This window comes from Pyricularia oryzae, chromosome 4 (genome assembly GCF_000002495.2).
Source record: "Pyricularia oryzae 70-15 chromosome 4, whole genome shotgun sequence".
Lineage (NCBI taxonomy): Eukaryota > Fungi > Ascomycota > Sordariomycetes > Magnaporthales > Pyriculariaceae > Pyricularia > Pyricularia oryzae.
In genome coordinates this window covers 4,310,716-4,324,699 of record NC_017851.1, presented here as the reverse complement: position 1 = coordinate 4,324,699, position 13,984 = coordinate 4,310,716, and the positions used below count along the sequence as shown (strand labels likewise).

Here is a 13,984-nt window from a genome sequence, read left to right as displayed (position 1 = left end):
ACAACGCATCTGGTTGAATAAACGGGGCTATTATAAACAAGGCATTTACAATGTCTAGGTACGACAAGCAACATCCTACCTTGTAGATTAATCCTAATACTACGCTCATATACTTGCAAGCAGAAAAAATCCTTCCACTATCATTAGCCCAACCTCTTTTACGGGCATGGGCGGCGCAGTTCTGCTATCTTTCATCATATGGTTCTTGATCGAGAATTTTGGTCACCCACTTGCCCAAGAAAAAAAAAACAGCGGTCGTCGATCTCCAAGTCCATGGAACCACGAAAAATCGAACCTATGTAATGGAATTTCCGGTGTTACACACCCGCCTTGCTGCTCACTGATTTACGAGGTCTCAAGGCTCCTGAGCCGACAAGTTGCTTCTCTCCCGGTTACTTGCTGCCCGACAGCTAGAGCTGACCTGGATTTGACGAATTACTGGACACAGCCAAGACTGTACCGGTACAGTACATGAATGTTATAACTCGAACCCAATGGTGGCTGGGTGTTCATCATGTTTTTTCAATCTCACACATCCCTTCACTGTGTTTTTGCAGCCACAGCCACCTGGCTTCCCATAGAAGCCAGCTCAATTTGCGATAGATTTTTTTTGCCCTGGTCGTCTTGACATATATGTTTTCTGTTCTCAGGTCAATTATGTTGTTACCCAAATACTAATGCTACGAAATAATATGCAGATTCTATTGCAAAGACATTATGAGCCCAAACTAGGTATAGTAGAGTTGTCGCTTGTCAAGTTTAATCTGTCGGGTTGACTTGTGCCTGTTTGACCACAAGATGGATGTGTCGAAGAAATCGCGCCGGCATATCCCAGCGTCTCAACACTTGGCATGAGGCTCAACCACTGAACCAATCGGCCGGGTGCATATCTACCGTACTCCGTCCGTAGCAAGCCTGGCGTCGTTACTCGTCAAGCACTGGTTTTCGGGTTCTGTCTCCGTTAACCCTGGGGTTTATCCACCTACGAGCCTAGTCTGTATTAGGCACCTCAAGAGACAAGTTGTATGTGGTGGCTTGGCGGCTGCTATTGACGTTGGTTAGAAATTGAGTGTCTGCCCAAAACTTACTCGAGCTTGCCATCAACGAAGATCATGCCCTTGAAAACGACCTAGGTACCTAAGTAGGTATTGATAAGATCACCAAATCTTAGGGGCCTTTACTGCCCCCTCTGCCTTTTTCTATTTCTCTTTTTTCTCCAGGTAATCGACCTTTTTTTTTTGTTTTTCCTCAGTCAACTAAACAATTTTTATTACCACTCTCAAAAAATAAAAAAAAATAAAAATAAAAAGAATATACATAAATGGACGCAAGGGCTGGGTTGCCATCAAATCAAGGCCCGAGATGTTTCCTCAAATAAATTCTCCTGCAGGCGCAGCCTACCGGTAATCCATATCGAGCTCGGCAATATTCTTTTTGGTAGTTTTGTCGCGGCAATCAGTCGGAGAAAACTGCTTTCAGGCCACGTGCATTTACTTGTCCGCTCTAATTCGGGGGTACATAGCCCTCCTGTTTGTATGATCTACAGGATCTACGCAACATAGAACAAAAGAAGTACTTATTGTCAAAGCCGTAGAAACATAAATTTACCAAGCCTACGGAACCCGCACGGAAAATCCTGGGGGACGTCAAGGAACCCATACAAACAAGACGGGCCTCTGACCCGCGGGGAATGCCAGGCTCGTTGCTGGTCGAAGCTGACATGTTGCACCCTATCTCCGGGTGTCCGTCCCGTCAAGCCTTTTACCTGAGTGTCTTGACTGTGTACCGTAGTTGAAGTGAAAGCCGGCAGATCATTCACGACGGATCCAAAGACGTACATTGATGTTTCTATCGTTTTGCTCATCCTGCTTCCGCTACTCCGACGTCGATAATGTGTGTCAATTCCTCGAGTCGCAGTTTTTCCTCACGTCTTGTTCAGGCCCGGATCAAACATGAACATTCGGGCGATAAGCCAAAGATTTGTCGGCTAGATTTTCCTCCTGAAGCGGTGGGATCACTTCTCTCACATATGCCTTAGGTGTGTTGTGAAAAATTGGGTCGAAAATGGGCCGAAAATTGGCTCTCTGCTACGATGGCATTACTCCTGCGTAGCAAGGAAAGCAAAGCAACCCAAGGCAGGCAGGCAGGGTAGGATCCATCATTTCATCTTTTCTCACTACCACTTCAAAAAAACACAAAAAAAACAACAACAAAACTTAATCGCTTCTCATCGGTTAAAGCGTCCGAACCATCTCTACCCAATTCAGATTAAAGCCTTTCCATCATTCCATCATTGTTCAATCAATGCCCCGCTCGTCCCGTCTCGATGCCAATGTGAAAAGTCTTGGGCTGTTGGGATTTCTTATAACCACTGAGGCGGCTCTGCGGGAGTTGGCGCTGGCTGGGCAGGGGCGTCCTGGTTTCCTGTGGCATTTGAAACCACAGACCGCCCCTGCTGAGACAGCCCAACCCCTGTAACTACCACACACGCGACCCGTCTCTCGCCTCAGATATTCGCGACCTTGCTGCCCATGTTCAATGCATGGTGCCGTAATACCGCAGAGCACATATGTACATATCTTAGCACGCCAAAATATGTGCCTAATTACATACTTGCCTTACTGCTTGAGGTAATCAATTGGTCAATGTCTGGCGAGGCGGCCCTCATCCTCGGCAGGATCTTCCTTCAAGACCACGTTTGCAACGTCCCCCGCACCAATGTCCAGTCCCAGTCGGCTCGCCTAGGGTAGCACTGAGATTACCTTATTGTAACAGAGGCAGGCATAACAACGAAGTTATGTAACTGAACTCAGCAGACAACAAGCTCGTTCCGTTCAGGGCCTCCGCGGCCGAGGACGACAAGGAGCACCAGGGTGCACTTGCCAAGATGATCGATCTAGCCGGGAGTGCCATTCATTTCCTTGTGCCCCATTCTTCTTGGGGTCCAATGGATGAAGCCGCTGGCTGCCCGTAACCCCAGACAAGCCCATCCTTTCGTACGGAGTTTCCTCATCGTGGTTGTTGCAAACCCGCGTGGGCCTGGGGTTTGTCCTGTGTCCCCTCCCCTGACCCCTTCATGCCCCATTTACGGAGTTGTGAAGTCGGATCTGGGTGCACCGACTCTTGGTAGCGTGGTTTCTATGGCCGATCTTCGTCCTAGTGGAGGGGTTCCTGTCGTCGTCTCTGCCCTCCCGACCAGAACGTTTCAATCGTCCCTTTCTCATTTGTCTCCGATGTTCACCTTCGTCTTCATCGGCTTCAACGCTTTCATTCCATTCTTTCTTTCCTTAACCCGTTCAAAGGCTGGCCTTCTCCTTTGGGTCACTCTCTTTGAATTATTACCTTACTTTAATTTTCTTTCTTTCTCTTCTCCCGAGGCGTGGTCCTTTTTTCGCTCCTTTTCGAATATCGAATATTCTCCACATACGCCTCCATTCTTTAACCCATCCACGACTTCTGTTCCGTATGTCGAGAAAAAGCAACGCCTTAGTAACATATCTAGTATAACCTGATCCACGCTCCCAAGCTTGACAAACCGCCCATACGTTTCAGCCCAGCATTTTTTCATATAAAAACGCTTCGAGTACATAGGACGCTAAGGACATCGGCAATCGTGGCGTCATCATATATTTAATGGGTGGCCAAAGGAACCTGGCCAAGGGTGCATTCGGAACGCGGGACAATCTGGAGTCCCTCGCTATCGTCCTAGCATAGCGTTGGTGAGGGGACGAGGGATGGCACCATCGCATCACATACGGCACACCGCCGACTTGATACGAGAACAAGTCCATACGGAGACCGACCCATTTTCGCTCACATTATCGACACGGCAAAACGACAACAGCAAAGACCCCGACCGAAGTGGCCGTGACCGGGGAAGTAGCCGATCCGGCAAGGGCGACGACAGCAAGGGTGCTCGGAACGACAAGGACGGTAGCCGAGGCGATAGGAGCAACAGGAGTGGCGGAGGACGTGGTTCCTCTGGTGGAAGACGCTCGGGCGATAACGACAAGAACGGCGATAGCAGCAACAACAGCCGGAACCGCGGGGGACGTAGGACTGACAACGATTCTGCTAGCCGCAATAAGGCCCCAGCCGCATCCTCTGGAGCCCCGGCCCCGGCTACAACTATGCAAAGCTCTCTAGGTACACCACGGCCGCTGCCAGCTATTGCCTCACCCTTGCCAAAAGTCGAGGGAGTAAATCCTGTCAACAACGCAGTACCTGCAAGTGGTGGACAAGCAGGCCGGGCTCCGCCGGCAGCTGTAAACACTCCCTTCATTATGATGCCGAACTCGAACCCAAGCCCGGTCATCCTGCTCTCGACAGTCATACCGGTATGCACGACCTATAACCACTTTGATAGCCAGTTTCAGCATCTGACTAACCTTTCGTGTATAGGATCTTGCCAAAACCGCTCCGCAAACAACATCATTGCCTTCCGCCCCGGCCTTGGCAACTGGCACTCCCGCTATGCCCGACACAACACTAAGCCCGGAACTTTCGAACGGTATCAACCCGGTGGGAGGCACCAAGGCAGGCTCTTCCAGCAGTCAGAACCCCGCCACCCCATATTCTGATGGCGCGCCTGCTCAACAACAACAAGGCTCGTCACAACAGGAAGGTGGTTCAATGGATGCTATAACCGAGCGGGTTCTGATATCCATTGGCTCAATAGGTAAGCTGTCATCACTCTGATGACTTTGATGTCAAGATTATGAGATATGCTAACCTGTCCATCCGTTTCTTCAGTTGCTTTCGCCATACTCTGTTTTGTTGGTTGGATGATTTGGCGCAATGTCAAGAGGTCCAAGCAACAGGACGAACAGAAACCGTATTCCAAGTCGTCACGAAACGGAGGTCCCAGCGAGGCTCCAGCCTTCTACCACAAAATAGCCGCCAAGATACCCTTCCTGAAAACACGTCAGCAACTACCGTGGCAGGAGGTTAATGAGAAAGACATCCGGAGTGCTCCATTGAACCGCAGTGTTGCTACCTCGGCCACTCCGATACCAACATCAGTAACGTCGGCAACACCAGTCTCCACGAACATGACATATGGCAACGGAAAAGTGAACCAGCCGCTTCCGACATTACCGCGTCTACAAACCAGAATCTCTTTCCTGCCTCCGCCGCAGTTGAACATGTCTCCAGCCATGGGTATTTCGCCTGCGGGGCTTGGCATGTCGCCCGGAGCGAGTAGCCAGTCTTCAGCCAGGCCACTAATGAGCACTCCACAAGTATCACAGCTACAGTATGACCTCAACGGCTTGAAAACCAAGAAAACCAGGGAGTGGACAGTATCTTTGCATCAAGCAAACAACTCGTTCAGCTCGACCAACGCCGCTCAATTTGAAGGGACTTTTAACAGCATCGGCGCATCAGCAGGGACGCTGAGGCCACCTATGGCAAGCCCGCGCCACAACCGGGATGAGCTTCCTGGAGAAACCTATGATGCTTATAACCAAACGAGGCGTCAAGACAACCATGCCTCGATGCTCTCTTCTCTATCCTCGGGCTTTGGCGATGCCGACATCATCATTGATGATCAACCGCAACCTCAACCGTCGCTGCCGCAAGGCCTGACAGCATCACAGTTGTCTTATATGCAAACACAAGCGTTATCAACCCACCAACAACAGTCTTTGGGCAATATCCCCAATGGCAGGGCGTCAAGCCGAACATCTTGGATGAGCCGCTCTAATAGGGACACTGTGTATACACAGGCTAGTGACGACTCGCCTCCCAGGTTCCGCACTATTAGCTCATGGGTTCACCAGCAAACAAGTAGTAGTAGTAGTAGTAGTAGTATTATTTAACGCCGGGCTCGGCCCGGCTCATTAGCCGGCCGTTAGCAACCTCCCGAGGGGTATCTCGGCGCGCTTTCTATTTTCTCTATTTACACAGCGGAAAACAAGGGCATAGAAGCGAATCGAGCCTGACCGGGTTCGTGCCCGGTCCTGCTTACAGGTTTGTTCACTGACGCGACCCCGTGCCTTCAGGCGCACGGAGGATTCGTCTGACGGCAGTTGACGGCTCTTCATCGAGAGGGGCCTGTGTCCAAACAGCGGAGCTGTCGGTCGTTTGTAGCCATGGAGACGAAGTTCCCAACAAGTGTGGGCTCGACGGCACAGGCGGGTGGTTGTTGTCGATAGCCAGCCGGGTTATCCTTGCCACGGGTAAGCGGGGGAGGAGGTGGAGGGAGCAGGATTCGAACCTACGTTACTCAAGTAACAGCCATGGCGCTTAACCACTGCGCCATTCCCCCTTCACCAGCAAACAAGTCGCGTGAGAAGAGCGGAGCACCGAGCCAATGACAATGGCGAGACGCCGTCGTTGCCTACAGCACCTGGCTGGCACGATATGCCACCTGAGCCTCAGTTTAACATGATGATGCACGACGGTCAAGCGCCGCGGGCCCCAGAATCTGTTTTCGGTAGACGACCGAGCGCCGTAGAATCTATCTTCGGAAGACGGCCAAGCGCCGCTGGGTCCATTTTCGGACGACGACCAAGCGCCGCTTAATATGTCGCCAAGCGATGATTGACACAACCTGATCTGTGTTAGATTACTAATTACTATTATGCTGTATATGCATGGGGGCCAGTATATATGTATACATTTTTCTTTCCCTCTTTTGGTGCCGAGATACAGTCACTTCATTTTTTTTATACTTTTGCTTGATTATGCCTATATCATGATACCTCTTCTTGACTATCGTTATTTTCAATTACACACTTGCAACCACCTTTGGCCTGGTGCTGAGAGGTCAGCCTATGTACGCCCCGATCTTGGCCCACATGGTCACCAATCTTTTGGATATCTCCTTTGTCTATCTGTTCTTTCTTGCTCATACAAACTGAAAACCAGATCGCAAGTTTTTGAAATACTTGAAACTGTACATGGGATTTTTAAAAAGAGTCCTCTCAAAGACAAGAAGCGTGGCATTAGCTTGGAGTTATTTGGAAATGTTGATCTGTGGGGCAGCAACTAGCGAAAAGCGTTTTGTTAGAATACTACGATTTCTTGAGTAGTAGAGATTGCAATCAACCGAGTCTGCATCATGTCGAAGCGCTGCATGCGTGTAAATGTTGGCTCTGTTTTATATCACGATCGGTCTGTTTGTGCGTCAGTCTGGGAAATGAAACACTTTTGCGATGCCCATTCGGAATGATAGTTGTTTAGTATTCTGTAATCAAAGTTTCTTATCCCTTCTGAATTGCGGTTGTGTTTCTTCATCTATCTCAACGGGATGACTGCGATTACGCAATAATGCAAGGTTGGCTAGCATTTACCTTTATATACTTACAAGTCCGCCATGAGAGCAACAAGAAAAGCGTCTTTCGTAGTATAGTGGTCAGTATGCAAGCTTGTCACGCTTGAGACCCGGGTTCAATTCCCGGCGAGAGAGTCCCACCTACAGCATCCGCAGGATGTTTCCGCTTCTATTTTTTTGCTGTTTTGTCTCACTGATTGATTGATTAATGAAAAAACTCCGCCAAACATCTTCAATTTTTGAAAGGGTATTTAGTGTACTCTAGAGCGGAATTTTGGATTTTTATTTTGCCTTTTTACCTCTTATTTTCAATTTGTTGTGCTTCGAGACAACTAAGTGTGCGGGAACGATTTATGTAGCTGGCGTTTTGTTGTCGCTAATATGGCTGATTCTTAGATTTGTCAGTTTTACAAGATAGGCTTAGTTCTCGCCATCACTGCAACCGCATGAATTGCCCCATATCACTCAGTGGGTACACTATAGGCATCGCAAATCTAGGCAAAGTCCACCTGATGGTTCAATCTACCCTACCGTAGCTCCAAACATTCAAGCCGACCTTGACGCCGCGCTCGACCGGCAACCCGGCGTGCCACGACTCCTCATAGCCTCTGACGACGCCCCCGGGCCCGGCTTGCGGGTTGAAGTTTTCCCAAAACACGGCGTTGCCGACGATGGGCTTGAAGACGACACCTCCTTGTCGTCGTTGATCCTTTTCGGCATCATCACTACCGCCGCAGCCGATGACGAACTTGCACCACCGGTCGTCCGAGCTCGGCCTCTGCAGGAGAGGGAACTCGGTGCCGCCGCCGACGAGCGAGCCGTCGCCGTCGCCGACCCAGGCCATGATGCTGCTGACGCGCGCGTAGCCCATACGTGGTTCCATCCCTGAAATACGGGGGCGTGATTGGTTGTTGTGGTTTAGTTGATGGTTGTTCGTCAGGAGGGGATTCGGCACCATATACAGAAGTAGACCGTAAACCGAGATGGAATTAAACTCAGGAAGAATTCGGGATTGGACTCACAGTCAAAATGATGCCCGTAGTGGCCGCCGACGTGGTAGCGCTGCACCCGGAGCCGCTCGATCCACGTCTCGTCGCGCCAGCCCTGGAGGCTCCTCGCCCGGGCCTCGATGCACCTCACCGTGTCGGTGCGGGGGACGAGTGCCACCTCCGAGTCGCGGATCGACTTGTCCCGACGAGGTCCCGCGTCGTCTGTGACCGTGGATGGTGTGTAAATCGGCTCGCTCCAGTGCAGGTCATGTCAGAAGGGAGGCAGAAACGGTCCGACTTTCAGCCTTTGTGTCTCCTTATTTTTGTTTCTCTTTGAACAGACACAAAGTATATACAGAGATTGTGTACATCTACAAGAGAAGAAAAAAAACACAAACCCACACACTCAACACAGAAAAAGAAAAAAAAACCCCCCCCCCCATAAAAAGAAAGAGAGCTCACCTAATATCAAGTAAATGCCTCCTATCATCCACAGACAAAAAGTTCTCGACGTACAACACCAACGGCTGCCTGGAAAATACGTGCACGGCGAGCGAGTCCGGCTCACACCGCAGCCCCTCGACCCCGACCCTGGTGCCGTTGACGACGTCCTCGAGGGCGTGAAGCGCCTCGGTGAGGTTCGGGCGGTGGTGGTGACGACTCCTCGGTGAGCCGTGCTGTGACGACGACATGGTCTGCTGTTGTCCGCCGAACCCGAGCAGGCGCGCTACGGGGTCGTAGGCGAACATGGCCGCCACGCACAGGGCGACCAGTTGCGGGAGGGAGAGCATGGCGGGAGATGGAGGGATGTAGGAGGTGGGAGGGGTTTACTGTCTTGTCCCCGTCTTTTTGAGGTGGGTGGGAAGCGTGAAGGCGAGTGATGTGCTACCTAACTTGCCAAGGAGTCCAGCGGGAGAAGAGCCTGCAGGTGTTCTGACTTGCTTGGGCTTGAGATTGGGGGGAAACGAAGGTTTAAACAAGTCGGAGTTAGGCCGCAATTAAGAGCATTGGAAGATATTATCTAGCCCTCACAACTCTTTTAATGTGCCGATTTTTTGATGCTTCAATTGCCCCTACGGCAAAGCAAACGTAATGTCAGAAAGCTCTGCCTTGACCTACGTCAAGTCATGACCGTTGCAGTGGCGCCTGGCGGTGGTACGACAACCGCCCAGCCATCCACGTGACTGGCATAATCAGAAAAGAAATATATACATTCAACAAAAATACAACAATCGTATGCAAGATTTCAATATACAATAAAGACACATTAATGAGATCAATAAGAGTTAGGGGGGTGTTTGTCTAATCTAGATGCGGGCCTGTATGATAAATGTTAGTTGCGTGACACGCTCCTCAAAAAACACGCACCCGATTTGTGTAAATCTTGTGCACACGAAAGAGCAGAGATGTTCCGATGCGATACTATACAAAAAAGCCAAACCAAACCAAGCCAAAAATAAAATAAAATAAAATAAAAGAACAATTCCAGCATTCGGGTTCCATATACTGCCGAACCGCCCCGTTAAATTGCCAGAAACGCCGTCGCTAAGAAGGGGTATCTTTGACACCTAAAAGCATCCAAAGGCAAAAAACCGAACCCACCCGTCGTCACCTCCTCTTTTTACACACCCACCCTTGAATCTGGCATGGCCGTATGCTTGAGTATTCAAGCAAGTCAAGAATAAAATTCCATGTTCTCCCTCCATTTCATCCCATAAAGTTCCAAGACACATCTACTGGTTGGTTCTCCGTCCCTACCCCAGAAACCTGCGGCTGATTCGACGATGCCGACTGCACAAACGCATCAATATCTGCCGTGTTCCACATTTCGTCAGTAATAAAGACCGTCTGCTCGTCGGCAAGACCTGCAGGCGGCGGACCGCCAAATAGGCCCCCGCCGTCGCTGGCCACCGATGCCGTGCTGTAGGTGGCGGTAGCCGGCGTGTTGTCGGACGAGCCGCGGGAGTTGGTGAAGACGCCAGCCGGCGAGCTGCACGACGAGTTGCTGTTTCTGTGCGGCAGCGCTGTTTGAAACGAGGAAAGGAGACCCGAAGTTCCTACGGCCAGTCCAGACATCTGCTGCTGCTGCTGCTGCTGGGGGTAACCTGAAGTCGTCGGGTCTGAATATTCCATCAGTCCCGAGGAATCACTGGCATATTGCCAGTTGTCATAGTACGAGTTGACTTGTTGCGCATCTTGGGCTGATAGTTGGCCGGTTGAGTCCTCCTTGCTCATACGTCTTCGTTTGCCGCGATTTCCATCGGCCTCCTGTCCACTTCTGGCTTCGTCGACTTGCGGTTCGGTTCGAGATGAATTTGGCATCGACCCCTGACACAGCCAGGTAACTGGCATTTTCGACTTGCCAGCCCCTCTTATATTGGATTGTCCCATCGGCTTACCCAGTGGCAGGTAGCCAGGAAGCGGCGATTGGACTTTGGCATGGTTTGCCAGTGAAGTCCGAGCCAGCAACGGTATGTTGTAGCCGATCTTTGTCATATCGAGACCTTCAATCGGCGGAAGCCTGACTAGGCCTGCGAGGTTGTAATGATCCAGATCCGCAGTAATCTGTCGCAAGAATGACTGTGTTATGGCGTGGATCCTGCTGATGGCTACCAAGCACTGGATGAGGAATTCCAATGCGTCCAGGTGGCTGGGCTTCACTTGAGTCTTCTTGGATGGCTCTTTGCCATCCTTCTCCGGCTCGCTGGAGACATACATGTACACCGAAGCCGCACAGTACAGGCTGAGCGCGACGAGCGGGTTCCTAAACGCCGACGCACTGTCGACTTGAACTGCTTGCTTCACAATGTTGACAATTTCATCTGCCGAGTTGATGACGCGAACAATGCTGGACTGCGCGATAGTGTCGGGAAGCTCGTGGGCTTGTGCGCGATCGATAGCGCACTGGTGCAGACAGATTACGGAAGCATGCAGGTTGAGGTTCATAAACACGGCAGCGGGGTTCCGGTTGTTCTTGGGCAGCCGCATCCCATCTGGAAGAAACATGAAAGAGCTGGAGAGTGTATTATCAATGTCCCTGTGGCGTTTCCAGAAGTTACCATATTCGAGGTCTTGGGGACGATCATCGGGACGAATCTGGGCGACGTGGGCCAGAAGTTGGTTGAATATGTGGCATATGCCGACTGATGCGGCAAACGTCGAATAAGAGGCGCCAAAAAAGAGGTCTTTTAGTCTCGCTGTTTCCTCTTCTTTGCCGCTGACGAATGCGTCGTGCGAGCTTGGTACGTTTGTTGCGATCTGTTCTTGGCTCCGGTCAGCGAGTGATACCCTTTGACGAACTTTCCGAGCCTCTACTACAGTCGAATAGAATATATCTAGTCTACTTGCCTGGCTAGGTTCGATCATACTAGGCCAGCCTGTCGAGACTGATGCATGACTGTCGATGATGAACGCACCCCAAAAAACTCTCCGTCTGCGTTCCGGTGCCGTCAGTAAATCATAGAGCAAGCATACAGGATTGTGCGTCAGACACGATACCTTTCTTCAAGCTCAACCCAACTTTGTGGCGGGAGTATCGTGGGTGTTATCCTGTCCATATAGCCCGGTTCATCGAGGCGATGTAGACCCATCATGTGGCAAAGCTTAACGCCCCTGGCGCAGCTCATGGCAGCACGAGTGAAGTGCATGGTTCGTGCCTCGTACGCAGCCACCAGTACCCAGGCTTGCGCATGCTGAATTGTGATGAAATGTTCTCCGACGCCCTGCGAGAGTTCAAGATGGTCAGCCTCAACGGTCTCACAGACACAGGTTTGTGTATGATACGGCTTGTCTGGTTATCCTACCTTGAGCTCGTCAGCTTCCAGATACTGCCGTGCCCTACGATAATAAGGGTCATGGAAGGCCGAGTATTTGTCCATTTGAAAGGCAGCCATGGCCCAGATGGCGTACTGAAGGGCCATGGGAGGACGCATATGCGGCGCAGAGTGAAATGATTTGAGGTAGCGAGCCGGATGAACAATGGGGATGAAGGTGTGCTGTTGTTGAAAGAATTGTGTGTGCCTGTGGAAGCACAAGCAGTGAGTTGATGCTCTCAAATTTTGCTCCAGTCTTCAGGGCTTACATTTCATCAACAACGTCGAACGGAGGGGGCACCTCGAACATGCCCAAACCCATCAGCTCTTGCGTATTGAAGTAGTCGCTGCTCGTTTGCTGGTTCGGGATTTGATCGAGACCCCTAGAACAATACGAAGCCATGGGTGGTACGGTACTGTCATATGCAAATTCGACATCTGCAGAACCATCACCATCACCAGACCCAGATCCAGGGCTGACATCGTCCAAGTTGACATCACCAATGGTTTCAACTGACGGGCTCTTGACGCCACCCTGTCTTGGATTGGCGCCGGCGTCCTTGAGGAGATCCTCAACAAGTGCTTATCACAGGGTTGATAGAGTCTGAGTTAGTTGGAGGATGTACTCGAGAAAGACACACTGCCACCATGAAGTAGAAAACAAGGATGGGAACAGCATATAGGTACCTAGTCGAGCCTCGAGCTCCTTGACATTTTTGCGCTTGTTCAACGGCTTCCTGCGAGACTCGGGGTATACACATTCGATCTTGAGCCTCGCGCAACGAACGCAGATGGGTAAATCACGTGAACACTTGAGCTTTCGACTACGACAGCCCACTGCCATCGGAATAAAACAAAGTTCATAATTAGCATCAAGGAGGGAGTCAGGCCCTTGCAGGGGTGCTATGTTGGAAGCACAAAAGTGAAAGCTGAGAGGATAGTAGAAAGAGATGGATGATAGAAAAAAGAGAATGCCAAGACCGAGATAGTGCAAAAGGTCTCGCCCTGTGGTGCATCCATCCGATCGGGCTCACGATGGGTGCGAAGTGCGAACAAACATACCGCACGCCATTGGCTCCGAAGACTTGGCAGCCGAGGATGGCACCGCCGAACCACATCCCGCCTCAGTTACCTGTGTGCGGGGTTCCGCATCGTCGTCGGCCATGACTACACCGAAGACAATGCTGGGTGCCACAAAGGCCCGGATTTTTGGCCAGGGGCCCCGGGGTGAGGTGATTTCCGACCGGGGAGTTCCGCCGATGAACACGGGACGGGGAAGGGGTGGCTTGGAAATATAAATTTTTTTTTTTAAAAAAATATAGAAAAAGGTTAAGAAACTTTCAAGCCTGTCCGAACGGCGGGTAAGGCATATCCAGCCGGGGTCGGAATGGGCGGACGGGGGCGACGTCAAGTCGCGCTCAGGCGTTATGCGGTGGTACAGAGAAACTTGGGATTGAGGCCGATCCACGTACGGGTCAGACTAGCGCTAAACTTAAGGCACCTGGATTGCGCAGGCAGCACATTTGTTTGATTGCTGCCTAGTAGGATTTGAACAAACTGACGCACAAAACTAAGAACATGGGGGGAAATAAAATAAAATGATCAATTCCAAAAATCACACAAGAGAACAGATCAGGCTGGATACCTCCCCGCGTCGTCGCCGTAAATTGTTTTACGGAGCCACCGTATCAGGATCCAGCCATCATTAGGCTGGGCCGCTATATTTGACAAAGGTAAAAAGTTCTACGCCGTTCTGGCAAAGGCCATTGATTGCGTGGAGCCATCGGCCTTGGTAAGGCGGAGAGTCTTTGTTCCGATGGCCGATGCCGAGTGCTCGATCTCGGCCGAGAATCGATGATGGCTCCATTATTATTTTCCCATGCGGAACATGGCGGCTCGAAACCGGG

At 50.9% G+C, this 13,984-nt stretch overlaps 4 protein-coding genes, 1 non-coding gene and 1 pseudogene across 6 annotated transcripts; 2 read left to right on the top strand and 4 right to left on the bottom strand.

Moving 5' to 3' along the window:
• Window positions 1-924: 924 nt before the first annotated feature.
• Window positions 925-1,722, bottom strand: MGG_17202 (uncharacterized protein; the record flags this gene model as incomplete). The annotated part of the gene is made up of 3 exons (XM_003717265.1): window positions 925-982; window positions 1,089-1,129; window positions 1,666-1,722. 3 exons carry the CDS (start codon window positions 1,720-1,722, stop codon window positions 925-927), a joined length of 156 nt encoding a protein of 51 aa, XP_003717313.1.
• Window positions 1,723-2,186: 464 nt separating this feature from the next.
• MGG_06277 (uncharacterized protein) lies at window positions 2,187-5,704 on the top strand (the record flags this gene model as incomplete). The annotated part of the gene is made up of 4 exons (XM_003717264.1): window positions 2,187-4,337; window positions 4,402-4,678; window positions 4,753-5,566; window positions 5,620-5,704. The coding sequence occupies exons 1-4, from the start codon at window positions 3,735-3,737 to the stop codon at window positions 5,702-5,704; spliced, it is 1,779 nt and encodes a 592-aa protein (XP_003717312.1). The 5' UTR covers window positions 2,187-3,734.
• A 492-nt stretch (window positions 5,705-6,196) lies between these two features.
• Window positions 6,197-6,268, bottom strand: MGG_20206 (annotated as a pseudogene). The gene has a single exon. The product of its transcript is annotated as a tRNA-OTHER (tRNA).
• Window positions 6,269-7,339: 1,071 nt separating this feature from the next.
• Window positions 7,340-7,411, top strand: MGG_20205. Its single transcript has one exon. It is a non-coding gene; the product is annotated as a tRNA-Asp (tRNA).
• Window positions 7,412-7,493: 82 nt separating this feature from the next.
• On the bottom strand, window positions 7,494-9,345 carry MGG_06278 (oxidoreductase). Its single transcript, XM_003717263.1, has 3 exons — window positions 8,728-9,345; window positions 8,299-8,519; window positions 7,494-8,161 (listed from the first exon to the last, which is right to left on the bottom strand). The coding sequence occupies exons 1-3, from the start codon at window positions 9,054-9,056 to the stop codon at window positions 7,794-7,796; spliced, it is 918 nt and encodes a 305-aa protein (XP_003717311.1). The 5' UTR covers window positions 9,057-9,345; the 3' UTR covers window positions 7,494-7,793.
• A 22-nt stretch (window positions 9,346-9,367) lies between these two features.
• On the bottom strand, window positions 9,368-13,810 carry MGG_06279 (binuclear zinc transcription factor). Its single transcript, XM_003717262.1, has 7 exons — window positions 13,140-13,810; window positions 12,765-12,914; window positions 12,347-12,659; window positions 12,069-12,285; window positions 11,764-11,987; window positions 11,614-11,698; window positions 9,368-11,523 (listed from the first exon to the last, which is right to left on the bottom strand). Exons 1-7 carry the CDS (start codon window positions 13,240-13,242, stop codon window positions 9,973-9,975), a joined length of 2,643 nt encoding a protein of 880 aa, XP_003717310.1. The 5' UTR covers window positions 13,243-13,810; the 3' UTR covers window positions 9,368-9,972.
• Between the last annotated feature and the right edge of the window lie 174 nt (window positions 13,811-13,984).

What these genes read in the sequence shown, in the direction of transcription:
- MGG_06279 (XM_003717262.1), bottom strand. Translation starts at nt 13,242, where the DNA reads ATGGCCGACGACGATGCGGAACCCCGCACACAGGTAACTGAGGCGGGA. An exon ending in TTCGGAGCCAATGGCGTGCG is followed by an intron (nt 12,915 to 13,139) that starts GTATGTTTGTTC and finishes TTCCGATGGCAG; the next exon opens with TGGGCTGTCGTAGTCGAAAG. An exon ending in TTCGACGTTGTTGATGAAAT is followed by an intron (nt 12,286 to 12,346) that starts GTAAGCCCTGAA and finishes GTGCTTCCACAG; the next exon opens with GCACACACAATTCTTTCAAC.
- MGG_06278 (XM_003717263.1), bottom strand. Translation starts at nt 9,056, where the DNA reads ATGCTCTCCCTCCCGCAACTGGTCGCCCTGTGCGTGGCGGCCATGTTC. An exon ending in AGGCATTTACTTGATATTAG is followed by an intron (nt 8,520 to 8,727) that starts GTGAGCTCTCTT and finishes CCTGCACTGGAG; the next exon opens with CGAGCCGATTTACACACCAT. An exon ending in CTACGGGCATCATTTTGACT is followed by an intron (nt 8,162 to 8,298) that starts GTGAGTCCAATC and finishes CCCGTATTTCAG; the next exon opens with GGATGGAACCACGTATGGGC.